At 44.2% G+C, this 27,810-nt stretch overlaps 1 protein-coding gene across 1 annotated transcript in view; it reads right to left on the minus strand.

Moving 5' to 3' along the window:
• VSTM4 (V-set and transmembrane domain containing 4) overlaps window positions 1-27,810 on the minus strand; it is a 78,552-nt gene that overhangs the window by 11,356 nt on the left and 39,386 nt on the right. Inside the window, exons 5-7 of the mRNA XM_084794475.1 lie at window positions 22,820-22,853; window positions 8,968-9,074; window positions 7,599-7,660 (exon numbers count right to left, since the gene is read on the minus strand). Of these exons, the coding sequence (XP_084650601.1) occupies window positions 7,599-7,660; window positions 8,968-9,074; window positions 22,820-22,853 (203 nt within the window). The remainder of the gene's footprint in view (window positions 1-7,598; window positions 7,661-8,967; window positions 9,075-22,819; window positions 22,854-27,810) is intronic.

Here is a 27,810-nt window from a genome sequence, read left to right on the forward strand (position 1 = left end):
GATGCCAGCAGAGGAATTCCTGTTAGGACTGCAGCAAATGCTATGTGTGTGGCCTACTGATACTATAGGGGTCAACACTTTTCAAACAGATTGTAAAAAACTGTTGTTTTCATAATGGGTTCCTAGGATACACTCAGAAGCAGAGAGAAAAATGCATTCAGAGACACTGGAAACACTGTGTGTTAGGAGCAATGGATTTCCAAGGCCTTGGTCAATGCCAAATAAACCAAAAGCTGTTAGCCTGGGCATGTGGCCCTCCATAATATTGAACATACACTGTGGATGTTTTATTTTGCTCTGTGTGTGTGTGTGTGTGTGTGTGTGTGTGTGTGTGTGTGCGCGCGCGCGTGCGTGCAAATGCATGTGTATGTATGCATAAAGGGCAGAGGTTAACATTTTGGTCTTCCTTGATCCATCACCACTTTATTTTTGAGACAGGTTCTCTCACTGAATCTCGAGTTCACTGATTTGGGTAGGCCATTTGGCCAGTGAGCTTCAGGGATCCATTTGTCTCTGCCTCACAATCTCCTCAAGGTGTGTGTGTGTGTGTGTGTGTGTGTGTGTGTGTGTGTGTGTGTGTGTGTATGTGTGTGTGTGTGTCTGTAGTGTATATCTATCCACATCTTTATGCAGGTACACATGAAAGCCTGAGATTGACAGCAAAAGCCTTCACTATTGCTCTATCCATGACCCTTTTGAGACAATTCTCTTGTTGAACCCAGAGCTCACCAATTGATCAAATTGGCTGGCCAGTACTGCAGGGGGGGGGGGGGTGAGGGCTCTACCAATCTCTATCCTGCCTGGTCCCCAGGGCTTGGGTTACAAGTGTGTGTAAACATGTTTGGCTTCTATGTAAGTTTCTGGGATTTAAACTCAAGTCTTCAAGGCTTTCAAGGTGAGTGATTTACTGACAGATCCATCTCTCCAGCCCAGAATAAGCATTTATGCATTTAATTATATGAACTGAATAATATAATAAAAGAAAACTAGTGTAGCATCATTAAAAATTCTTCTAGAAATGTCTCCCACCTTAGGAAGAGGGCCCAGAAGTGTCCCCCATGAACTCCTTTCTTTCATTAAACACTTTCTGGGACTCTACCACAGCACACAGCTGAGTCCTAAGCTTTGAGTAAAACATAGGCACATGGTTTTCAGGCTTAAAATACAATCAAGATAGGATAGATAGATAGATAGATAGATAGACAGACAGACAGACAGACAGACAGACAGATAACATTGAGGAGAATGTGCAATGGATTATCCCAGAATTAAAAGTGTATTCTTATTGATACATATTAGAACAGGGTCTAAGGGTGGAAAAGGCCACTGAAATATCATCACCCTAATCATCACCAGGACTACCAGTATTATCACCAGGACCTCCAACCATTACCACCAACATCATCCCTTTCATCACCATTTTATCACCACCACTACCATTATCATTACCGCTGTGACCATTACAGTCACCATCATGGTAGTATTGCCATGCTATACAGGGCACAAACTAAGTATTACAGTCAAATCTAAGATGACAAGGGTGACACCTGATCATTTGTAAACTTTACATTAAAATGTGTAACGTGGGCAACGAGTGCACATAGATTACACTAATAATTTGCATTCCTCATCTTTACACACACTTTAAGCATCAAGTCCTAAGGCTATATTTAACTGGGTTTGGGTCATCAAATGTGTTTGTTGATGATTTATCAATTTAGAGGTTGAAAATTTAATCCATCGGTAGAGCCTAAGCTTGCCATATAAACACAAGGCGCTGGGTCCAATCCTCAGCCCTGGGAGTGGGGGATGGGGGAGACAAAATAAATTTATTTCTAGACATGTATGCTAATAAATTATAATTTAATCTAGTCAGAGGAAGAGCAGCCTCAGATGGTCCATTGTTTGGTTGCGCGCTCAGCTCACAGAGTCTCTCCCTGGTTCTACGGATGGCTGTCTTAGATGGTTTGTATTCTCTCTTTCCAAAAATGACACTTCATTTCAAGTATCCTCCATTCGAGATTGAAAAAATCTTTTAATAACAACTTTAAAGCACTCTGTGTTCAAAACTGAGCTTTTAAATGAAATAGGCTTAAAAACATCAAATGTGAGCAGAAATGATATTGTTTCATGAGATTACAAAACCAAAATAGAGCAAAGAAAAAAAGTTTCTTAAAAAAATTTCCCAGCAGTGCAATGATCTTAGAAATGAAGTGCCCAATAAAGGCAGCAAATCAGCTACGCTGAGATGGGAACCAAGCCGTGGCTCTTCAGGGAGGGACAATCCCTGCAGACACAGGGGACACAGGCTGCCCAGAATGAAGCCCCACTTGACTCCTGGGCACAGGGTAGGCTAGACACCAGGAAAAGCCATCTATGGGCAACCAGGAGAGGTCACAGAACCTGCTGGGCATCCAGGCTTGCCTCCCACCTGGGCTGATCTGCAGTCTAGCTCATGGCCTTTGCCCTGTGGCTCCACGGTTTTAGGCTTTGCTCCCACTCAGCACCTTGCACACTGCCTGTCAGCTTTCAGTGAATCCTGGGAGAATGAGGGAGGGGGCTGGGGGCAGAAAGGGTGATCTGAGTGAACCAGCAGCTCGCAAAGAAGCTCACCTTCCTTTAGAGCCCAGAGTCTGTGCCTGCTATGGGACTCTCAATCTCCCTCAAGTGAGGTTCCCAATGAGTGCATAGTACACCCCCTTGTCTTAAAAGCTGCTCTTAGTTCCCTTGCCCTCCCCTGCATCTCTCATAACGCGCGTGCACGTGCGAGCGCGCACACACACAGACACACACATTCACACATTCACACACCAAGTCATGAGAGCCTCAACCTACTATTACCGGCTTCTCAAACAGCAGAAAAGCCCCTGACCTGGCTGGTGTCTGTGGATACTGCTGTGTAACTGAATGCTCTAGCGTGGAAACGAAAGACAGCCCCTTGTCCCCGTGAACAGACTCCCTAAGCACAGGATGCTCTCATTTCCACTTGGTCTTGATCACTTCCGGTTTCTGGAAGCCCCAGCGCCTGCTCTCTCCGGAGGAGAGGCCCATGAAACCAAATGACTTCTGTTTTCCCCGCTCTCATCCTTTTCAAAGCTTCAGCATCGATTCTCCCTCCAGTCAGCATACATAACTCCCCGTGACAATTATGGGATGTGCATGTGCACCAAGGGGGGCATAGAATTTTTATCTCTGTAAAAATGGTACTAGCGTGGTACAAGCAAAGTTTTTGTTTTTTTCCCAAGGCTTTTACTTGGGGCAATATATTGTACATGTGGTTGTGGGTTTTTTCCTTCTTTTTAATTTTAAATTGAGATTATGAACATATTTTATGCAGGTTAATATATCCTTTTCATGTAAAATTTAGCTGAAACCAGTTCTAGCACATTAACGACAACAAGAGAAATTCTCCGGCTTATTATAAACATCCTTCAAGAAACCTGAAAAGCGTGTCCTCTGGAAATAATTTTGTTGGAATCTGGAATATTATTAAAATCCTCTCAGAATTCTATCACTGGTGCCCAATGGGCCTCAGAGCCCTTTTATACTACTGATCAGAGGAAACATCTTTTTTGGCCTTGGCAATGTGCTCTGGATGGTGGAAACAGGGCTGGAGGAACGGGCTAGGTAAGCATGGACCAGCCACATGGGCCTGGGCCCTGGCTGGTCACTCCGTGGCTTTCAACCAGGCAGAGGGAAGAGGACTTCTTTTAGAATGAATGACTTCTTTTCTCACTACTGAACATTCTGATCTTTGGGTTTCCATAAAAGGAAGAAGTTTACCAAAGACTTTGGAATGGGTAAAACTAACTGCCAAATTACCTGTATAATATGTATTTAGTGTCCAGAACATATACAGTATCCCCTCAGCTCACATGTGTGCATGCGCACAAACCAGCCAAACATATTCAACAAGATCCAAAATTAAAACCGTGGGTGGACCCCAGATTTGTGGAGGAGTAGGAGTTAGGACCAGGGGTAGCCTCAAGGACAAGCCTTGTGGGGAGCAAACAGTCGCTCTGTGGGAGGACAAGGAGAGCAGCCACAGATGCCACTGGGCAGAAGGCCCTGGTGAGAGAGCCAGGACCACATGGGGTCTCAGTGTTCCTAGGGGTGGGGGTGGGGTGGGGCCTAGGAAGCAGTGACAGATGATGATGGTCCTGAGCCTTCCCACTCACAGGAAGCCATGTTTCATGCCAGAGGCAAGGGGGAGCCATTGGAATATTCTAGTCAGGGAAATGACAGGGTTGGAGCAGTTTTGGGGAAGCCCCCAGGCAGCAATGCTGTGGCTGCATCGGAGGGATTAAGACAGGCTCCACGAGACCCACCGGGAAACTTGTGGTAATTAAGCCACGGCATTCCTGAGTTTTCTGTCTTGAGCCTCTTGCTCACAAGAACTCATTTTCTCTTTGGACAGTGCCCTGACCCTTCGGCCACCCTGGCACAGGGGGCTTAATTATAGAGAGGAAGGTCTCGTGGGCTGATGTAGAGGAGGGCCAGATGCTGACTGGGGCACAGCGGAAATCCATTTTAGCCTTAGAATGATTCTTACTTTCTATCTCATTAATTTGGGGGTGCTGAAAACTTCATCTCCTTCCTGGTCCTTTTTTTTCCCCCTTTAAACTTGATTGCTTCCACCCCACTCAGCCTCTAAATCAATAATGAGGAAAAAAAAAAGTCAGACATACTTCGGGAACTCTCTGATTATCCTGAAACAAAGAAGCAGTTATGATTTTTCCTGGAAGTGTGGGTACTATTTCCACAGACTTGCAAGGCAATGACACGAGGGTGCTTGACCAGGAAGAAGGTACTGGGGGTGGGGATGGGGGGCGGCGGTGCAGAGTTTTCTAGTCTGTGACTCAATTTACAAAAAACAAACAAACAAACAGGTGCATCTGTTTCTAGAATGCTCTGAGCGCCTAGAGTTTTCGTTTTCTTGTTTGTTTTGTTTCATTTTGTTTTGAATCTGTAATGCTGGTGACGAGTCTGGAGACCCTAGGGGTGCTAGGTTTCTGTTTCCAGGCCAAACCTTTACTTTTCTGAGTGTGTTCTCTCACTCTCCAGAAGACAAAAGACTGCTGATAGCAGCATAAAGACTCAAGAGAGACTGCATTGTCCGATGGCCAGCATGACCTAGTGGGCTCAGGGCATCACTGCCTAGTTAGCCAAATTTGGAAACAGATTGCTGCGTCTGGTATTGTTTAAGCAATGGGTGGGAAGTACAGTTTTGATACCTTGACTATAAAGTGTCTCTCTATAGCTTTTTTCCTTTGTTTCCTCGACATTAACAAAAGTAACAAAAACTTTCCAGCCACTCTTAATCTCTAAATAGTGCATTTCTCAGAAACTGTCATGTCGTCTTAGAAACATTAAAAAATATTCCAACCTCCTAATGCCTGAGTGTTGCAAACATTAAGATTCATGTGTGTCGCCTGCCTGACAGTTCAGTGGAGACAAATGACAGGAACCATAGGACACTTAGTAGAGAAGCTGGTATACAGTAGGTGATAGATAAATGAGTGAAGGTTCTTAGGCCAGCCTTGTCCCTTCTTCTCAAAGGAGATGGTAGATGAGTTTCTAGGAAGAAGGGTTGGAGAGTAGTATAGCCAGGATGCACCATTTTACAGAGCATAGCAAACTGAACAACAATATATTTAAACACCAAACTAATAGGGACACACACACACACACACACACACACACACACACACACACACACACAGAAAGAGAGAGAGAGAGAGGGGGGGGCACATACACACCCATGTCCAAGTTATTATCTAAATTACCCATTAAGGCCTGTGTGAGTCAACAAGTAGCTATTGACTTAAAGTTTCAGCTACCATCAAGACTTATTGATCTGAGAAATAAATATCGATCAATTGAGACTGAGGTCAATGGGGCAATAAATTTTAATATTTATCCAACTCTGCAGATAAAAGGCCTGGTAATTTTGACTCTAAGATATTGGTTACATAAAGGCCTGGTTGACATCAGCTGTTCTTTGTTTTGTTTTGTTTTTTTTCCTGTGATCTGTTAGTGGTGAAAACTGGTATCAAAATTAACTTGATGCTACGAGACCTTGGTATGAAACTTTTGAATTCTTTACATCCTAAATGATCAAGAGATAATTTTGCAATTAAAGAATTATTTTTTATTAAGATATCTCTCACTGGGGCTGAAGAGATGGTTCAGAGATTAAGAGCACCTGTCACCCTTGCAGAGAACCCAGTTTCTGTTTGCAACATCACATGGCGGCTCAAAATCATCTACCACTCCAGTTCCAGGGGATCTGAGGCTCCTTCTTATCTCTATAAGCAACACAGAGAGAGAGGGGGGGGGGGAGCGGCAAAACACTCATATACATAAAATAAAATAAATAAAATGAAAAGGGGAGAATGATCAATTTCATCAAACCAGCATCATTTGAGATATGTGTAACCACATTGCTCTACATTCTGTGAGAAGTGCTTCCAATACTGACCTTTTATGAATACCTTATTTTCTTTTATGGTTTACTTTACATCTTCTCATATTCATATAGAATATATTTTTCCTGTAATTTTTACATCAATAAAGAAGCCTTATGACTGGAGAGACAGCTCAACAGTTAAGAGCACTGGTTGCTCTTCCAGAGGGCCCGGGTACAAGTCCCCAAACTCTGACAACCATCTGTAACTCTAGCTCCAAAAGATCTGACTCCCTCCTTGGTCACCGCATACGTGTGGTGGACAGACAGATAAACAGGCAAAACACCCATGCACTAAAATAAAATAAAAACATAGATAAAGAAATCTTTAGTTGAAATGCTTGTTGAAATAAGTCTTGTTTTTATTTTCCTGTGCTCCATCCATTTGAAATCTTAAAAGGAAAGTTTCAGAATTAAATAAGTAATGCATTTTAAAATGACTGTTTTAAATAAATCTTATTGCAGCATGTTGTAATTGTTCCATGGTAGATTGACCATTGTTACTTTCCTGTGTCTAATTCAGGACGTAAATACTATCAGGATTCCATGTGAAGAAAATGGAGTACGAATTTGTAGGGTTTAATACAACCTACGGTTTCAGACATCAAATGTGGGGTGCCTGTATCCAAAGTGGACAACCGTGCTGTATGGATGTCACACTGAAGGTACCACCTTGAGCAAACACTCCAGCTACGTCAGATGTTAACAGGAAAGGGTAAAGGACATATAAAGCTACTGATGCCTCAAAAATGACTTCTATAAATCTAAAATTACTTCAAAATAAAAAAAAATTTGCCCCTTTTTTTTCTGGAAAGATCCTCAGTAACGTCTTCAGAGGTAAGCAGGTCCACCTTCTGTCTTATATCCTTCTGATTATGATGTGTTTGCTCTTGTTTTTGAAAGGTAATATGTATAGTGAAAGATAATTCCATTTGGATTTTCTTGAAAGGTCACTCTGAGAAATGAAGGTGGGGGAAAAAACGGACTCAAAATCCGATCGGAGAAGAGAAGATGCCTTTGGGAACAGAGGTAACAGAATTGTTAACGTCTTTAGAGCCTGTGTGTGTACTGTTTGGCCCTTGCACTATTTCTTGTGTTAGAGGGATCACAACAGCTGAGAATGGTTACTCACCAGGGCGACTTTCCTCTGTGGTTTCAGCAGCTTTGGTTTGTGGAAAGTGGTAACTATTGGAGCTGTGGAAAGATACCAAGTTTTAGCTTGAAATTCCTCCAAGGCCTCTTAATGCCCACCTTCTGTGGGCATCACAGACACCCTGTGTACTGACTGGCAGAGCTTTCTTGTCCCCTCAAAAGAGCTCAAGCTTCTGGAGGAGGTGTCCTTGGGTACCACTAACTGGAAGATAACTACCGATCCTCATCTTTAGACATGTCACTGCCTCCATTAGTTCTCCAGGTAGTTCCATTGCTCCCTGCACAGAAACCAAGGCTGTGGAAGATAACCAGACGCCCTTGCTCAAGGTTGAGTCTCCAAGTTTCCCTGGAGACCCTGCTCTCCACTTAGCCCCAGGAGCAATGGCTGACCCTCACCAAACCCTGTGAGTTCATCAAAGAGAGGCTCACTGGCTCAGTTGAACAGTAGCAAACTGAGCTCTCCTTCCAGCGTCATAACTAATCTTGACTGACTTGACCTGAACTTAGAGTTGAACCCAGTTCCGAGGCTCAGTTCCCCAGGTCCAATTTGCATCTTTTGGAACTAGGTCAATATCTGCTCTGCAGCGACTGACACAATATAGAGGCGTGAGCTCCAGCCGAGGGCAGTTTGCCTCTGCTCTTTTCCTCTGAAGGTCTTGCACCACCCAACCTTCCTTCCTGACTTTCAGCTGTGCCTCAATCGGCTTCTTCCATGGGGCTTGGTGAGAGACAGTAGGACCCAGATGAGGGCTAAAATGCATCTTGTCCATTAAAGCTTTTCTCACATCTCTGTATTTCAAATTTGTCGAGGAATGAGCATCTAAGTAGGCCAGCCTATCTATCTCAGTAGGGTCTATCTGTAGACAGTCTTGATCCTGCTAAGATTCATGCCCTTTTTTTTCCTCTATGAAACCCATGTCTTGCTCATTCCTGTTGCTCTAAATAAAAACAGCAATCACAGAATAACCTATCACAGATTGTGTATTTTATCAGCAGAATAAGTCTGAAATGTGCTGCATACATCTTTAAAAAGTCAGAGATGTTAACACACCTTTCCTTTTAAGAATCATGCAGGCATTGCCAGCCTCATATCACCAGTTAAAGTCCACAGTAAATTCGGTATGGACTTTCCTATGCATGTTAAATTACTTTGATGCCATCGGCATCTGTTTCCCACCTCATCCCAGTTTCTTATGTCTAGAATCTTCGTGGGACTGCACCACCATCACACTGAATGATAAAGCCTCCATTGATCTATTCCTCTGCCCTGAGCCCACATTTGACTCCTGGTCCAGCCCTGCATCAATCACAGTGCCTTCCATTTAGAAAACCATGGGGCAAATTCTTACCTTTGGCAGGGACTGCAGGTGGAACATCTGGTTTCTCCTTCTGCCTCTTGCCCTTCTGTGGCTGCAGTGGGGCCAGGCTGGTCACACTGGTGACAGTCTCCCCTGAGCTGTAGAAGAAAAAGGCCCAGATGAAGCCAGTCTATTCAAGCCAGAATGGGAAAAGAACCAGGGGATTCCAGAAGCTTTTGAAGACCCCCTATGCAAGTGTTCATAGAGAGATGGGGTGTGGTCTACATTGTCTCCAGAGATGCCAGCAGATTGGCCACTCTCCCTTGGCCAAGATAAAGATGATGAGGTGAGCTAGTCTGAGACTTATGATGTGCGGCTTGAAGTTCAAATTCCCTGTAGGAACCAAGGACCAGCTTCCTCACATTATTTAGGGATGTATGAACTGACAGCTTGTGCCTATATTAACTGGGTTCAGTCCAACCTGGCTACTAATGGTATGATTGGCTACTAAGGATGTCACCAAAAATGCACACACACTTGAGCTAGCTCTCCTAGATTTAATGTTCTTTGTCCATGTCTTTGTGTTCCACAATCCCAAAACCAAGTGCCTCTCAGCCAAATAGGAAGGGATGCAGGAGAGCTGAGCTGCACCTGGCAGTCTTCAGGGTCCACGATAGGTACAACGGGCTTGCTTCAGAGGTGCCTTCCTCTTTAGGACAGGCAAATGAGTGTAAGCTGAGAAGTGCCATGCTTCCATTCAGCTGATCCTGGGGGATAGGGGGTGCCCTCCAGTATATGTTTCTCTCTGTGTGCTATCCCTAATAAAGCAATGTGATATGGATGACAAGCCTTGTATTAAAGAAAGCCCAGGCCCATGGCTCTATCCTGTTAATAAGCAGTGAGCATGTAAGCCTAGCTATTCTTGGCCCTTACATCAGTCACTTATCTCTCAGCTGATGAAAGCAATACAAGGGAGAAAGGGTTCCTTTTGGCTCAGAGTTTGAGGCCCTAGTGCATTGTGGCAGGGAAGTCATGGCAGCATCAGGATGAGGCAGCTGGTCACATGACATCCATAGTCAGGAAGCAGAGAGAGACGGATGCTGATGCTCAGCTTGCATTCTCTATTCATTCAGCCCAAGGTGTTAGCTTGAAGGATGATGCCACTACATTTAGGATGAAGTTCCATCTCAGGTAAATCTCTCTAGAGAGGCCCGCACAGACATGTCAGAGGCCTGTCTCTTGGTTGATTCTGAATCCCCTCAAGTTGACAGTGAAAGGGTAGTCATCACTTCCTGTGTTCTGACATTCTCTGCATGTGTGGAGGTCCATAGGCTTCTCTGAATGGCCATTCAGCCTTGTTTTGAAACTTTCCTATTGGCCCTACCAGGAAGCTCCCTGTAGAATCTTTGGTTCCCAGGCACAGGGTGAAACTTGCTAGATATGGTTCCCAAGAGAGTCTGTCTCCCCAGGACTTCGATCATCTCTGGAGTGTGGAAGACCATAATCAATAACTCAATCATCAGAATGAACGGTCGGTAGAGGGGTAATTAGCACCCCCCAAGGAGAGCTCCCCATGTGCAAACATGCTAAACTCATCATGAAAAGGTAAAGAGAGCGGCCACTTCATTTCCCCTCATGCCAGATGGCAACAGTTGAATTTTAAACACTCTTGACAAACATGCAGAGCATCTCCGAGTGCAGACCTCCCTCGATGGGAAAAAACTTGGCAACATCTACCAAAATGACAGTGTCTTGCACTCATTGACACGGCAGTCCCACTCCTGAAAATTCCTTGCATGCACATCACTGTGTGTGCACGAAGTGATGCACACATAAGACTAAGGCATTATTAAAAAAATGGGCCTTGCCAGGTATAGTGGTTCATGTCTTTAATCCCAGCACTCGGGAGGCAAAGGCAGGTGGATCACTGTGACTTTGAGGCCAGCCTGTTCTACAAAGTGAGTCTAGGACAGCCAAGGCTACACAAAGAAACCCTGTCTCAAAAAACCAAACCAAAACCAAAACAAAGAAACAAGAAATGTGCCCAAGAGACACCAACAACGGTTAAGTGATGCATGTTTACTGTTACACTGGGTCTATTGTGGCTGGAAACAGGAATAAAGTGGTGGCCCACGTACTGATACATTGTTAAGAGGGAATCCCAGGTGCTAGATGAATCACGAAGAGAAAAGTCTACCGTGAAAAATCTCACACTTCATATAAAAATAGGAGAGACAAAATATAAAGCTAGAACGAGCTTACCTATGTGTAAAGACACTTTAGAAATAGTCAAGGATCATGACGCTAGGGATTCTGGGAAAACTACACAGATTGGAGTCAGGGCAGAGCATTACTGCTGGACACATTTACAATTATGCACAAGTAAATATATATATGTAGTTACAGTCTATCCCAATGATAGCCCTAAATATTTAGAAACAAATAAGTGAAGACTCACACAGTGTGGGAAAAAGTCCAAGTGTTTCAACTAAGATTCCCCAAGGACAGCTTATTTACTTTGGAAATGAAAAAGCTAAGTGGTCGTAGCTGTAGAGTGCAGGGCCCACTGTGTAAACTCACAAATAGCTAAAAGGAATGTGAGTTTACAAAACTCTGACCACCAAGAGCAAACAAGGGATGGCTTAAACTGACAAACACACAAACAGCTTGGTTCTGAAGCCTTTTAAACTCTTGACATGTTTATTTTTTTTTTCTTTTCAAATAAAATCAGTCAGGTTCATGGATTAAAATGGTAATTAAAGGCATGGAAATGAAAGGAAATAGGCCTGTCATGACCAAAACATGAATTTGGTAAATTTTTCCACAACTATTTTTCCTCTAAAAAAAAAAAAAAAAAAGATAACAAACCAACAACAAAAAATAACCCTGACTATTTTTAGAGCAGTTTTAGGTTCACAGAAGACTTGGGAAGGGATAGTGAGTTCTCCCAATGCTCCCATGCTCTACACAGGCCTAGCTTTCTCCATTACCAACTCCACCCACCAAAGCAATTCATCAGGACCCATGCCTTTGATCCCAGCACTTGGGAGGCAGAGGCAGGTGGATCTCTGTGAGTTCCAAGCCAGCCTGATCTATAAAGTGAGTCCAGGACAGGCAAAGCTACACAGAGACACCCTGTCTTGAAAAACAAAACAAAACAAAACAAAAAAACAAAACAAAACAAAAAAACAAATAGACAAAAAACTGAAAGAAAAAAAACACATGATCATATCCTTATATGCAGAAAAAGCATTTGACAAAATCCAACACCCATTCATATTTAAAGTTCTGCAGAGATTGGGCATACAAGGCACATACCTAAACATAATAAAGGCTATATACAGCAAACCAATAGCCAACACCAAATTAAATGGAGCGATACTCAAGGAAATTTCTCTAAAATCGGGAACCAGGCAAGGCTGTCCACTTTCTCCATATCTCTTCAATATAGTTCTTGAAGTTCTAGCCAGAGCAATAAGATATCAAAAGGAGATTAAGGGGATCCAAATGGAAAGGAAGGAAGTAAAATTATCCCTATTTGCAGATGATATGATAGTGTATATAAATGACCCCCCAAAATTCCACCAGAGAACTCCTGCAGCTGATAAACACCTTCAGCAAATTGGCTGGATACAAAACTAACTCAAAAAAAAAGTCAGTAGCCTTCCTATATACAAATGACAAACACGCAGAGGAAGAAATTTGGAAAACTACGCCCTTCACAATAGCCACGAACAATATAAAATATCTAGGAGTAACTCTAACCAAGCAAGTGAAGGACTTGTTTGAAAAAAAAATTTTTAAATCTCTGAAGAAAGAGACTGAAGATGACATCAGAAGATGGAGGGATCTCCCTTGTTCGTGGATCAGGAGAATTAACATAGTAAAAATGGCCATCTTACCAAAAGCAATTTACAGATTCAATGCAATCCCTATCAAAATACCTACAAAATATTTTGAAGACATTGAAAGATCAATTCTCCACTTCATATGGAAAAACAAAAAACCCAGGATAGCAAAAACAATTCCTATACGATAAAAGATCCTCCAGAGGAATCTCCATACCCGATCTCAAGCTGTACTATAGAGCAACAGTAATTAAAACAGCATGGTACTGGCACAGCAATAGGCTGGTGGATTAATGGAATCAAATCGAAGACCCAGAAATGAATCCATACACATTTGGCCACTTGATTTTTGACAAAGAAGCCAAATCTATTCAATGGAAAAACAATAGCATCTTCAACAAATGGTGCTGGTCTAACTGGATGTCTACATGTAGAAAAATGCAATTAGAACCATATTTGTCACCATGCACAAAACTCAAGTCCAAGTGGATTAAAGACCTCAACATAAAACCAGAGACATTAGGTCAGTTAGAGGAAAAGGTGGGGAAGAGCCTGGAACACATCCCATTCTTAAACTTTCCTTTTTAAGTTTGAACCTGAAACTAGAATTTCAAAGGACCGTCTTCAAGGCTATCTTCATACCTGTTGTCAAAGCAATTGTCAACAAGTTATTACCACTTTATGGCTGTCCTGTTAGTGAAGAACTGTACCCATGTCACTGTCCTTGTCACTAATTTCATCAGTTAAAGAAGAAACATATGGCCCTCTTTTGTTGCATGTTTTTGGTTGTCACAGAAGATGGTCATGGTCTGTGTCTGTCTCTTCCGCCAAGCTAACACATTTATTGCAAATATTTTTCCCAATTCCCTTTAATCTTGGACTTATATTAAATGTACAGTTGTCTTCCCTTTCTCCTGAAAACCTTTGATAACCTTTCCTTTTTGCCTCTGAACTCCCCAGCACTGGAGAATTAAATGTTTCCACATTCTCTTCTTTTCAAATGGACTTAACCCTTTAGCTCCTTCATACACAGTGGAAATTTCTGGAACATTGTTTCTTTGGACATATGCCACTATGCCCAGGGGGTTCAGAAAGCTGAAAAAGATCTCTCTTGTCATCACCATTTTCCTGTGTCCCGCTAAATTTAGTTCTAATTCATAGTTCAACAAGACTTCAAGTACACAGTGAGTCATCACAGTGACGTGCGGTCCATGCTTTTCTCTCCGAATGCCATTTCCCATCAGCCCCAAGCCTGGGAAGACCTTTCAACTAAGAAAACCCACCTTATGATTAACTTACAAGAAAAGTTATGCTGCATCTTGAATCAGAACAGGGTGCTGGTTTGTCTCTGACATAGGAGGCGGGTGTTGTTGCTGGCAGTCAAACCAAAAAGATGAGGGGAAAAAAAAAACAGTCCTGGAAACTCCCTTTAAATTAGAGGGCAGTGCAATCAGCGAGACATGCTGTTTGTGGCGAGCTTGTTGTTAAATGGGGCTGTTTCTGGCTCCAGCATGGGAGAGGCAGGAGGCAGCACATGTGGTGTGAGTCTCTTGTCAGAGGTACCATGGTTCCTGCCTGAAGCCTCTGCTCTACCAGGGCTCCGAACCACAGCTCCAGAACTGGCAGAAACTTGACTCAGTGAACAGATGTTGGAAAGTGGGGTAGCAGATGAGACTGAAGGTGCAGAAGTGATTCTGGATAAGCCATTAATTTCCACGGGCCTCTGCCCCTCAGTCGGTAAGATGGGTGACAAGCCCTTGCTAGCTCTCTCGTGGGGCCGTTATGATGTCAGATGGAATAGCATCCAATCAATAAGATGGGACATTGTATCCATTGCTTTTCTAGTTGTGGCAGAAACAATGTGGGGGCGGCAGGGGCAGGGCCCATGCCAAAGTGAGCCAGGAAGTGGGGGTGGGGGGGTTGGAAGGTGACTGTGCTTAGCGCGCCTTGGCTCCCAGAGCCTCAGTCCCTGGGATGGTGCTGTGCACACTCATGCCATCTTTCCCCTCAGAAAGCCCCACCCCCACCCCCGGAAGCTCTATCATGGGCACAGGCAGAGAGGTCCTTCAATAATCTCCCAGCTGATTCTAAATTGGGTCAAGTTGGCAAATAAAATTAATCATCATAGGCATTCCAAGGGCTACATAACTCAAACAGGAATCCAATGCATGCAAACTATGTGGACATCTCACAGCACCTCATTGGAAATATGATGTCATCACTAGGGGATGTCACTGGGCTCATATTTCAGCCCCAAGGGAAGGACTGTGCAAGTTTCAGGTTGAACACCAAACAGAAACTTTCCTGGCCGGCATAGTGTACCATGCCTTGCTCTAACACACACTCTGCCATAGTCACAGTGTTATTCAGCCGAGTACAATGTAGCCCAACAAGGCACGTAGTAAAGGAAGAAAGGCTGGCCCACTGACTACTGCATTGTCTCCCCAAGATGCCAAAAAAGCACATGGCCTGGATTTTGTAGAGTATTGAATAAAGCCTGGATAAACTTTCTTTTCTTTTTCTTCTCAGAGTTAGTAGTAGTCACCATGTTTGTGTCAATTTGGTGCAAGCCACTGGGGAAAGAGTGGTACCAGCCCTCTCAGGTAAGAAAACTAGACTTTACAAAAGCCTAGGCTTTCCCAAGGAAGGGATGTGGAATGCAATCCAGATTACCCTGACTCACTATCCCTCAAACAATGACCATGGGGCTAGCCTGCACAACAAAGGACTAGAAAATTAAGACAGTAAGATTGCCATTCAAGCCAGATGAGAACAGTTGCTCTGGGCAAAAGCTAGCTTCTTGAAGAGATGGTACCAGAAGGTGGCATTAACAGTCTAGTATGTTGTATGTTTGTACTACATTGAGTATGGCTGCTCAAACTCCTTCTCTGGTAGGAGGGTGGATCGACACAAGCGCTGAAGTCTTATGGGCTGGAACTCTGCCTGGTACCCAAGACCAAATGTTGTTCTGGCCCAAGAGTGGGCAGAGGAGGACAGCATGTTCCTGAAAATTGTCTGGAATGAGTGATGTCAGCTACTCAAATAGTGCACATGGTGGGCCAGATGTGGAAATTATGTGCCTCTGCTTGAGAGCTAGGAGCATTTGGGAGAACAGAGAGAAAGTATGTGTGTATGTGGGGGGGTGACCTACCATACAACAAGCTGATGCCACCAGAGAACATAATTATAACTATGCCTTCCACACCCAACTGCAACCTTCATTGCTAACTAAATGTGACATCAGATCACAATCTTGATCCACAACTTAAAGGTCCCTTTAAGTTGCCCTGGCCACCAAACGGTCATCCTGATACCAGCCTCTATGAGAACATGCTAGCAGCAGGAGCTTAGGAGGTCCATGCAAGGAACCATGGTGCAGATGCCTAGTGCTGCCCTTGGTCCAAGACCATCTTCCTATAGCACTCAACCACTGTGAAGCCCATGTTCCCTGCTTCTGCCATTTCTAATCATCATTGAATGAGCAGGTATAGAGATGTCTGCCACATGCTACATGGAGACTTGTTACAGTCTGAAATAAGACAGCTAGAGACCAAGATCTGGACACAGAGAGGCCTAAGGGAGCGGGGCTCAACGAGCCATGTTGCCTGGGTTCTGCCAGCATCCTTCTGGGCCTCCCAAGTGCTCCTTACTACACAGTACAGTGGAAGACCTTACTTTAATTGATCTTTCTTACCTCCAGAAGTGTCCTTTGTTGTGGTCATCTTTCTGTGCACTCATGGAAAGGTTGTCTTTGTATTATTCAAATGTTGATTTCTGTACCAGAAGAGAGCTTAGTACTGTCTGGACTTCGCTATTGTTATTTTATGAAGCATCACCTGCCTTAGTATTTTGGAGTTAGTTGGAGTATAGTTGGAGTTAGTACATCTCCAACACCTTTTAATTTGGTTTAATAAAGAGCTGATGAGCCTTGAATTCGAGGCCAGCCTGGTCTACAAAGGGAGTCCAGGACAGCCAAGGCTATCACTGAGAAACCTTGTGTCAAAAAAAACCAAAACAAAACAAAACAAACAAACAAACAAAAAGAGCTGATGGCTTATAGCTATGCAAGAGAGGAAAGATGAAACTTCTGGCCAGAGATGTGTTAGGTGGGAAAATTTGAGAGGCGGGGATCCGTTGGCCAGACATAGAGGAAGATGGACTGAGGAGAGGTAATGGGCCAGGTGGCAGACGTGGACTAGAATAAATGGGTTAATTAAGCTGTATGAGCTAGTTGGGAAATAGCCTAAGCTGAGGCCTAAACTATAATGAATAAACATAAGTCTCCATGTCATTTTCAGAAGCTAGAGGGGCGACAGAGCCTGGTCATAGTCGACATCCTCCATTTCTTGTCCTGGTGAGGTGAATGACCGACTTGCATCATGAAAAAGGTCTATGTGTTCCTTTCCAACCTGGTCACCTCCTCAAGGTTCTATGCAGCCCACAGACACAACACGTACCATCTACTGTGAAGTTGTTATTGTAGAATCTTGAGGAATTACTAGTTTCTGGAGCTGCATTGGCAACTCTCCTGTTGCTTTTAGAACGGCAATAAATATTGGTAACCACAGGCATTCCTCAGCGTCAGCTATGATATGGGACAACTTTCCAGATGTCTCACCCTAGGCTCCAAAGCCCTCAACTGCCATTAAAATACCCAAGGTGAACTGACATTACATGTCAGGAGCTCCTTAGAAGTGATATAGCTTCACTTTTAAGGTAGATAAATAGTGGCACTTGTCATGATCTTACACCATGACAATTATTAAATGAGTCGGACGCATCTAGCATCTCGAACTATGTGTGTAGCTCAGGACAATCACTTAGCAATGATCACTCACGATTATGCTACACTGTCCATGTCCTAACTATGTAGTTAGTACGGAATCTATTCTCAGTGCTTGAGTTGGGAGTAAGGCAAGTTGTGTTGTGTATGTGTTAAGCTGCAGCCAGCGTCTCCAGAAAGGGCTGCCAGGGTCTACCAGGCACAGTCCACTAGTTTTTGTTGCTTCTGCCCTCTGTGTGACCTTTTTGTGTGCATGTTCTGAGCACAAGGATAAAATCTGCTCCTTCATGAGGTGGTTGTCAAAGCATGTCTCCATGCACAGCTTTCCCATGACCATTCACAAGTGGGTTACACTGCCTGTGTTCGCTGTTAGTGCTACATAAAAAGTGATCCTACAGCCACTGAGGCCATCTCACTCCATCGGCTCTTCCACCACAGTTCATGAACACTACAGCATAGGCTTTGCCAAGCCAATTTTTTTTTGTTTGACCATAAAAGTCTGAATGCTAACTTGTAAATCTTAGGGTCTCTGAAATTGCATCTCTGTCTTCATTGAGGTCTTTGCATGCCGCTTATTGATTAAATCCCTTGCTTCAATTGTCAGGGGATTTTTTTTTAAATCTCTGATGGTTCAGAGAAATATAGAAAATGCATTAAATGAAGCTTAAAAATAACCCTGGACTATGTCTCTAACGCATCCTGATGAACAGAGACTGCCTCAACTCCAGTTTGTCTAAGAGACAGAGTGCACCACACACTTGAAAAAAGGCTGGCTCTGGAAATGTGGCGCCACCTTCCTGTCTCTTCAGCAAACATGTACAGTCTTAGACCCAGGAGCTGGCCGAGCCGGGAACTCTCTCTCTCTGTCTCTTGAAAACTTTTTAAAATTTGGCCATCACCTAAGAAGCATCGCAGCTTAGAATAATTGTGCAATTTTGTTTTAAAGCCATTTCTGGGGACTTTTTAGAGGCATTTCTTATGAAATTAACTGCTGTCATCACTGACCCTTCAAAGGAAGGCATGTGAAACACACACACACACACACACACACACACAGCCTTGGAATGCCTGCTCTCTTCTGGTACCTCTGCTTCCTAAGACACTTGGTCAGGGCAAAGGAAGAGTCCCTCAATCCTAAAGGCCAAGGCCACTCCCCCTACCCAAGACCATGCCAGCTTCTTGCCTCAGGACAGAACACAGTCACCATAAGTTTTTCTTTTCTTCTTTGAACTTTTTCTTAGCAAGTCATGGAACTCCCTAGAGTCACCATCTTGCCCCGGTCACTTGGCAAGGCCCCTGTTCCTGTGACTACACTGTACTCAGCACCAGCATGTGGCCTCTTCCTGAGGGTCCCTCCCTGCCTAAGGGTTTCCTTTCCTGGCTTCTGGCCCTGGCCCTGTGATTTCTGTCTTTTTCCCTTTAGAAGGAAGTGTTCAGAGGACAAAGAAGGACAGCGATCATGAATAGAGCTTGAGACTCAGGGCCCAGTTGCCATAGCAGCAACCAAAGAGGGTATCAGGATCTCGGTCTCCCTCTGAAAGGGATGGACTTCAGTGACTAGGCTACAAGCCCAGGACACAGGTAGGTCAAAGCCAAGGTGAAGAAAAGAACTGAGTTGTTCTTTAGCCGGGTATTGCAGGAGGGGGTCAGGACTGCATGAGGTCACATGACACTCTGATCAGGAGGGTGGGTGCTTTCCAGAAGATCTATAGTCAGGCTTGGCTCCACCATGGTCTCAGGTTGCAGGAGGAAAATAATTTTTACAAAGGCTTGTGTAGCTGGTTCAGCAGGAAGCATTCCATGGTGAAAGCTTTGAGCTAGGCACCCCACTACATCACTGACATCCCACTCCCTACCCCCAGTGTGGCTGGCACAGAGGCAGAAATAACATTTGAATAGAACGCTATGACTGTGGTAGTTTGAATGAAGGTGGCCTCATAGGCCCATAGCGACTGGTACTACTGGGAGGTGTGGCCTTGTTGGGGTAGATATGGCTTTGTTGGAGGAAGTGTGCCACTTGGGGCAGGTTTTGAGGTTTCAGATGCTCAGGGTAGGTTCAGTGTGTCTCAGTTTCTTCCTGCTGCCTGTGGATTGAGACATAGAGCTCTCAGCTACCTCTGCAGCACCATGTCTTCTTGCCTGCTGCCATGGTGATACGGACTAAGTCTATGAACTGTAAGCCATCCCCAGTTAAATGCTCTCTTTATAAGAATTACTGTGATCATGGTGTCTCTTCACAGCAATAGAAACCCTAACTAAGACAATGACCCTGCCCTTTGGGTTATAGTTTGGGTCTTAAACATCTTCTAAGGTCATGAATTAAGTCTTGATCACCAGTGTTGAAGCCTCATCTTTATCAAGGGGCCATCATGATGTGGTGAAACCCTTGAGAGGCAGGGCCTATTGGGGAGAAATTAGATCATTGGGGTACACCCATGAAGAGGACATTGGGATCCTGTCATAACTTGAGAGTGAAATGTGTCTCACAGCCTCCATGTTGGAACATTTTGTTTCTAGCTGGTGGCTCTGCTCAAGGTGGTTATAAAACCTTTAGGAGGTGGGGCCTCGCTGGAGAACACACATCACTAGGCTTTGATGTTTTATAGCCTGATTGAACGCTCTCTTCCCTCTCTGCCTTTGGATTTGTGATCTGATGTGACAGTCTGGTTTCGTGATTCTGCCACAAAACTTTCCCCAGAAGGACTGTGTTCCCTCTAGGCTATAGGCCAAAGTCAACACTGTCTCCTCTAAGTCGCTTTTGTTGGGGTATTTTAGCAAAGCAAAACAAACAAACTAAGACTATCCCTACTCCTCTCTGCCCTCTGCTTCCTTGCCACCATGGGATGAGGTTTGCTCTGCCATTGTATTCCACCATGATGTGCTGCCATGCCTCAGACCCCAAAGCAACAGTACCCAAAACAAGCCTTTACCCATTTTAAGTTGATTTTCTGAAGTATTTTGTCACAACAATGGAAATATTACTAACACGCTTGTATATTCCATTGCTAGGGAAAACCTGACTCTAATACCCACCAAGCTAAGATGACATCCAAGCTGTACTGCTCCACCCACTAGTCACCAGCTTAGACTGGGACAGCTGTAAGGGGAGAGTGATGAGGACTAGGGGACAAGGACCCAAGACAGGAGGAGCCGCAAGCTCTCCATGAAGCAGAGCCAGGTATCCCATGAGTCAAGAGAGACTGGTGGGCTGGCCTCGCAGCAGCCATGACCACCCAGCTGGAACCCTCCCTCCAAATGGCACACCTGCCTCACCCTAGTCCTAGGGCATGACGGGACATGGTTTTAAGAAGAAGAAGAAGAAAGTTCTGTTGAGGCATAATCAATGTACAGTTTAATTTGTAGCATATGATAAATAATTTGGCAGAGTTTTATAGACCTACAAAGTTGTGCAATCATCAGGATGATACAGTTTTAGGACACTGCAATCACAGCCCCCCTAAAGTTCCTTCCACATTTAGTCAGTACCGCATTAATCACACCCACAATTAATCCCCATGCTTAACCTCAGCAACCATTGCTCTACTTTGCGTCACCATAAATCTTCCTTTCCTAAGCATTTCATTAAAATAGCACACAATTGTTAAGTTTTGCACCGGTTCCTCTCACTTGCGGTGTTTTGAGAATGGCCTGTTTCTAGTCAATCCCATTGCCAGGTAGAACTTTGCTGGACCGATCCGCTGCGTTTTGTTTGCTCTCTCAGCAGCTGATAAGCCTAATTGGATCATTGCCAGTGTCTGGTCATCATGAATGGAACAGTTGTAAACAATCCCACCCAGATCTTTGTGTCAATGTACACTTGCATTCCACTTGGGTAGATCACTACAAGTACAGTTTGTGGCCCATATTATTAAAAGCCACACCGTAAGAAACTACCGAACTGTGTTCCCCAGGGGCTGCTCCACTCAGCAATGTGTAGTAATCCAGTCTCTCTATACCCACGCCAACACTTGGCATCATGTCTTTTGGATTGTAGGCATTGTGGTTGGGGTATGCTGGGATCCCATTGTTATTTAATTTGCATTTCCCTAATTAATGACTAAAGATATTGGGCATGTTTCCACATACTTATGAGCCACTGGTACATCTTCTTTAGGGAAATACCTGTTCTGATCGCTTGTGCCTATTTTAATTGTGCTATTTGTCATCTTATTATGCAGTTGGAAGATCGCTATATCTGGCAACACGTTCCTCATCTCTTATCTGATTTTCAAACATTTTCTCTTATTTGGTGGCTTGTCTTTCCATTTTTGTAATTATATCTTTGGAAGTATACAGCTTCAGTCACTAATTTATAACTCTTGCACAATATCACTCTACCAATTCAAAGATACAAAAATTTTCTCTTATTTTCATTGAGAAATTTTATAGTCTTAGCTTTTATATTTAGGGCTAAGACTCTTTAATTATGTTGATGTTGTAATTAAATTTAATAACGTTGATGCTGATGCTGTAAAAAAAAAAGGGGGGGGGTCTCAGTTCATGTTTCTGTCTGTAGATGTCTTGGTGAAAGTACACACCACTTGATGAAAAGTACACATCTTCTATTTCGAATTGCCCTAGACCCCATCAGAGCTCAACATGTCAGATCACACACGGAGGATTTCTTCTGGGATCTGAGGGGTAGAGCACTGGTTCTGTTCAAGCACTGTTGATGCAGGAAACTGTGGCAACTCTGGGCGAGAATGTCTGAGAGTCTCTTGATTTTTATATAGTAGTTTTTAGTGTTGGAGGTAGAGTTATTTTAATAGTTCCTCTGGAATTACAATGTATGTGTGTGATGGCAGCTTGGTGGCTTACTTGCTACTTTTGAAAAATAACTTCTCTTTGTTGGGTGGGGTTTTACTTTACCTTTTTTTTTTTTCAAAAATTTTCAATGAATTTAAACATCTTAAAGTCACTGTATTCCCAATGAGGCTTGTGTCAGGTAAAGTAGAGCATGGGCCAAGTCAGTATTCATGGGAAACAGTTAGAAGTGTTAGGGGTGAGAAGGGACCGAGATGGCTCAGATCAGTCATAAATTCCCACAGGCTCTACAGGACACAGTCCAAGCTCCTCCAAGACACAAGCTGGGCCAACATGAGCTTCATGCCATCTGGACTAGTCACACACACAAAAATACATATGCAGCACATGCAATGTTTGGCTTTCTTGTCACCAACATCTCTTAGTAAGAACATGTACTTAACTAATTTCTTGGAGAACATAGAATAACAAAATATTTTATTTGAAATAACAAAGAAAATATTCCTACCTGTTCTGAGGGCATTTCACCAAATAATGTCTTCCTGTGAAAGGAAAAAGAATAACGGTTGGTAAATATAGGCTAGTTTGAAATTACCTGAAAGGCAGGGACCCAGATCTTGCTCAGGTATTGGGGCTGCGCCAGCTAACTCTTGGGGCTTCTTGCCTATGAGTTTTGGGGGGAAATCACGGCAGAGATATCAGAGGGCACATCAATTACTTGCTATAATTTCAGCTCTGGTCTATACCAGCTATGAAGCCACATGCTCCAGGCATCATAACAGTCATTATTGGCCAAGATGTTTGGGTCCTGGTGTGATGACGTTCCACCTGAGTCATGAGAACAGCCCTTGGGACCACATGGGACAGGCTCTCTCTTCTCCTCAGAATCTGCTCATTGTAAAATTGGCTGCATTTTCTGGTTAGTGCTCTTTATGGTCCCAAAAGGGGCTTCTTAGTCAGATGTGATATTGCAGTGCTTGGAGGACTGAGGCAGGAGGAACCTCAACATCGAGACTAGCCTTGGGCTTTGTACTATTTCAAACCAACACATCAAAAAGAGGGCCTTAAGAAAGCAGTCTTGGAGCAAGATATCTTTCTACGATGATTCTCCTTCAGGTAAACTTCTATCCATAGTGGAAAAATCAGAATACACGGGTACCTAATCTAGAATGTGTCTCATCTAAGACTTGAGGTTGAGGTCACTTCAACAGAGGAAAGCTGAAACAGCCAGGGGAATCCTGAGGTGTGTGGCAAATGTTCCTATGCCCCAGGGAATCCCATCATATTGCATCGGTTCACACCTGTGTATAACACCTCCCACCTCATGCTAACCAGAACTTGGCTGCCTGGCTTGCTTGGATCCAAGGAACATTAGCCCATGTGCCACAAGCAGAGGCATAAAAGGTGCTGTGTCTGAGGCTTGTGGCCGGCACCTTTCCTACTGCCAGCTTTTCTGTGGGCCCACTGGAAGCTGAGCCCCCATGGAGAAGGCGTTAAGCATTGTTGCTGAGAACCCAGAACAAGCAACCCCAACTGACCCACAGCCAGACTGCAGCTGCATGAACGCCTCTAGCTGAGAGCAGCAACAGATGCTCCACAGAGCCCAGGCCCACCCGTGGACGGTGAGCAGATGAAATGGTCATCTCATGCTCTTGTGTTTGGGTGATCCTGCCATGGAGTCAGCCAGTGCAAATTCCAAAGCAGGGCTGTCAGCATTGGAGAGCTAAAAAGGCATACAAGCCAGCTCCGCGCTAATGTCTAAACTTCTCCTATATTTCATTTACTGAGCACCTACTGTGGAATAGATGGTTTATAGATACAACAACAGCAACCATAGCATATATGGGACAATTCATATTTATGACAGCCATTGTAAGCTTTATGTGGGTCAATAGACTTTAGTATTTGGTTTGTATACCCTAGGACATTCTTGAAACAGCTTATAGGAATCCATTTCTGGGTTCCCTTACAGCGTGCCTGAGATCTGACTAATATTCCCTTTCTTCTCTGTTTATAACATCACCTTCTCCACATCACAAAGCCAAGGCATGCTGTTTGCTCATCGGGACTTATCTCATAGAGACCTATCCTGGGAAGCAGGACCCATGAGCTGGCATGAAGCATTAGTGTCCACTGGGACCTTCAAACAGCTCACCACGGCTTAGTAGCTAAAACTCATGACAATGAGATTCCCAGTATTCGGCTTCCAACTAGGGTTGACTAGTGACCTGATCCAGGTGTCCGCTGGCAGCACGTCAACCAGAATCTTTGATGATACATCACCATTTAACTCTTTACCTATGTAATTCAAAAGCTATAAGTGGTATTGAGTAGCATAAGAAAACTCCACCTATTCTTGCCTTCTTTTGTATTAAAGGTGAAATTCCCAAGCTAACACCTATTTACAAAGCAGAAACGGAATTGATGGAGAACTAACTACACCACTAACCAGATTCTGAATCAGATTCCGAGTGCTTGTCTTCTCGTTTACATGTGAGGATATATAATGTAAAAACAAAAATCCATTTCGGTAGAAATGCACATGCAATGAAATTTTACTTTAGGTGTATTAATTATTTATCTAAGTAAATGATCTATTTATGTTATTGCTGTTCACTTTATAGCCATCTTTCAAAATGCTGCTAATTGTGAAGTATTGATAGTTTGATCTTATAACAATATTTTAACACCTGCACACAGAGACAAGGGAATGGAGACGTTATTAGCTCAAATTTGTGCACATGTACACACGCGTGCAGGCAAGCACAGTAGTCGCTCAGCACAACAGCTGTGTGAAGATAGGATAAAATTCTGTGGGATGCGTGGATGAGAAAGAGAAGGGAAGGACAGAGTGGCATTCCTAACTGATGAGGCATCCTATCCCCGCCCCCGCACTTCATGGGGTGTTTTCCTTCCTTCATGGGGTGCTTAAGATAAACAGGATGGTGATCAAAATCAAGGATACGAAAGGGCATGATGTCCTCACACCATTTTAAGATACCTTTTCATGCAGCACTCTGGAAAGCACCTCCATTGAAACAATTTACATTTTTAATGAAATAGTTGAGGTGTCGACAACACATAAAAATAAAAAGACCAAGGTCACAGAGGTTGTGAAAAAGTGTTTCAAGAACTATTCAGGCAAAAAAAAAAAAGTGCAGAGTCCACAAGTTTGTACTCTAAGTTACACTTTACGTTAGCCATTTTAGACATTGTTCCTATGTTGTAATGAAAGACACTAAGGCACAGAGAGGGTAATAAACTTATCCATAGGCACACAGCAGGTGTTGTGGACGAAGCTGTGTTCTCCAAAATTCGTATGTAGAAAACCTAATCCCCAGCACTTTGTAATCAGACTGTAATTGGATATAGGATCTTAGAAAGAGATTAGTTAAAATGAGACCATTAGGATGAATTCTAATTCAACAAGGCAGGCCCCTTTATAACAAAGGAGACCAGGTCACGAATGCGGACAGAAAACCAGATGAACCACACAGCGAAGATGGCAAAGAGGGAAGTGCCAGGAGAAAGCAGCCATGATGTCCACAATGTCCACTCAAACCTGCAGTGTCCATGACAGTGAGGCTAGGCAAGTCGGACGTGCAGCCCAGTCTGCCTCATGCTGCAGCAATCTGAGTGCTGCAAGTCCTTCCACGTCACACCGGCACAGTGACCTGACCTGGAGGCCTCTGTGTCTACTCTGTGCCGTTCTCAGAGACACTGAGAGCTGGTGCTATCTGCACATAGATGGCTGAGCCTCCCAGAACCTATGGCCTGTACACTGAGCTGCAGCTGAAGCTGGCAGAGCAGGGCCAAGATCCAGCAGAATGCCAGGAGCTTCCCTGTGTCTGGGGAGATGCAGGAAAAGGAACAGGGTAGATGGAGACCAGGAAGAGAGATAGAAGAGAAGCTGGGGAGCTTCCTTCAGGGTTGGGGGACTGGCTAAGAAGGGCCGCCAGCATGGTGGGTCATGCCAGTCGTATGTTTGGATGAATGTAAGGTCTGTGCTGGGAGGATGGAGGACCAACATGCCCGCTGATGAACAGGGTCCACCCAGGACTGAGTGTAAGCTTCTGAGAAATGGATGCCCCAGAGTCCCCTATCAGTAGGCATAGCAGCATGCCAATCACATCAGTGTGGCCCTAGCTTAACCTGGACTCTGTGGGGGTGGAGCCCACACCGCGAGGGTTCAGGAGTATGTGGAAGGCTTCCTAGTGAGACAGGACCATCCTAATTATGGTACTAGCTCTCGGGGTTTGGAGCCAGGAAGGAGAAGAGGTCCATTGGAGTGATTGACAGGATAGTCCTCCATCACTGTCTCCTGCATCCAGTGTGGAGCATTTGTCCTCAGAGATAAAAATACAAAATACATGGTTTCATTCTGGGAGACCGAGGAAGGTTCTGGAAGGAAGCTTAATGCTTCTCACCCCTCCTGACAAGACACTCCAGCTCTAGCCACTTCCTGTCACCACCCTTTTCCCTCATTCTCAGCTAGATCCTCATTGCTCAAAGCCATCACCCATGGCCAAGCCTCCAAAAGTGTGTCAAGCCTGAAGGCGATGACATCCCCAGCTGGGCTTATCACTGTCACCAATTCCACCAAGAGTTGGAAGGCAGGCTGAAGGAACCACACCCCCACTGCCGGGGACAACCAAGGTATGGTACACATGCACGCACACACACACACACACACACACACACACACACACACACACACATGAACACACGTATGCGCATGCACATCTGAACACACACACCTGCACTGACAGTTTGACATTGTCTTAGTCAGCTTTACCTGTCATCTTGACACAGCCTAGAGGCACCTGGAAGGGAATTTCAACCTAAGGACTGCCTACAGTGGGCTGATCTGTGGATATGTCTATGGGAGAGTGTCATGGTTTTTTTTGTTTTGTTTTTTTTTACAATTGATGTAGGAGTACCTAGCCCACCATGGGCAGCACCATTCCCTGGGCAGGTGGTTCTGTGCTACATAAACAAGCTAGCAAACATACTCCTCCATGGTTCCTGCCTTGAGTTAACCCATTAACTTCCCTCAGCGATGGACTATGGCCTGGACTAGTAAGCCAAATAAACCCTTTATCGTCCAAAGCCGCTATTGGTCAGGGCATTTGTCATAGCAACAGAAAAGAGACTGAATGATTTTTTTAGGAATGTTTAGAGGCAAGGCCTCGAGGGATGATTGGCTCATAGTCTACTAAGTGGTTCATGATTTGGGGATGAGCTACTGTGAGGTGATGGGGACTTAATGGCAAAACATAGCTGCTGTGAGTGGGTCTTGGAAGCCACGTCTTGTTCTGGGCTCCCTTCTCCCTCTCTGCTTCTAAGACACCATGAGACGGGATGCTCTGTTCCCTGCATGCTCCCTGCTAAGAGGTTCTGACTCCATGAGGGCCAAAGCAATGAGGTCAAGTGATCATAAACTGAAACCTTCAAGCCCTTGAGCCAAAATAACCCTTTCCTCCTTTAAGCTCATGTCCT

Source organism: Acomys minous (genome assembly GCF_964271855.1).
Source record: "Acomys minous genome assembly, chromosome: 9".
Lineage (NCBI taxonomy): Eukaryota > Metazoa > Chordata > Mammalia > Rodentia > Muridae > Acomys > Acomys minous.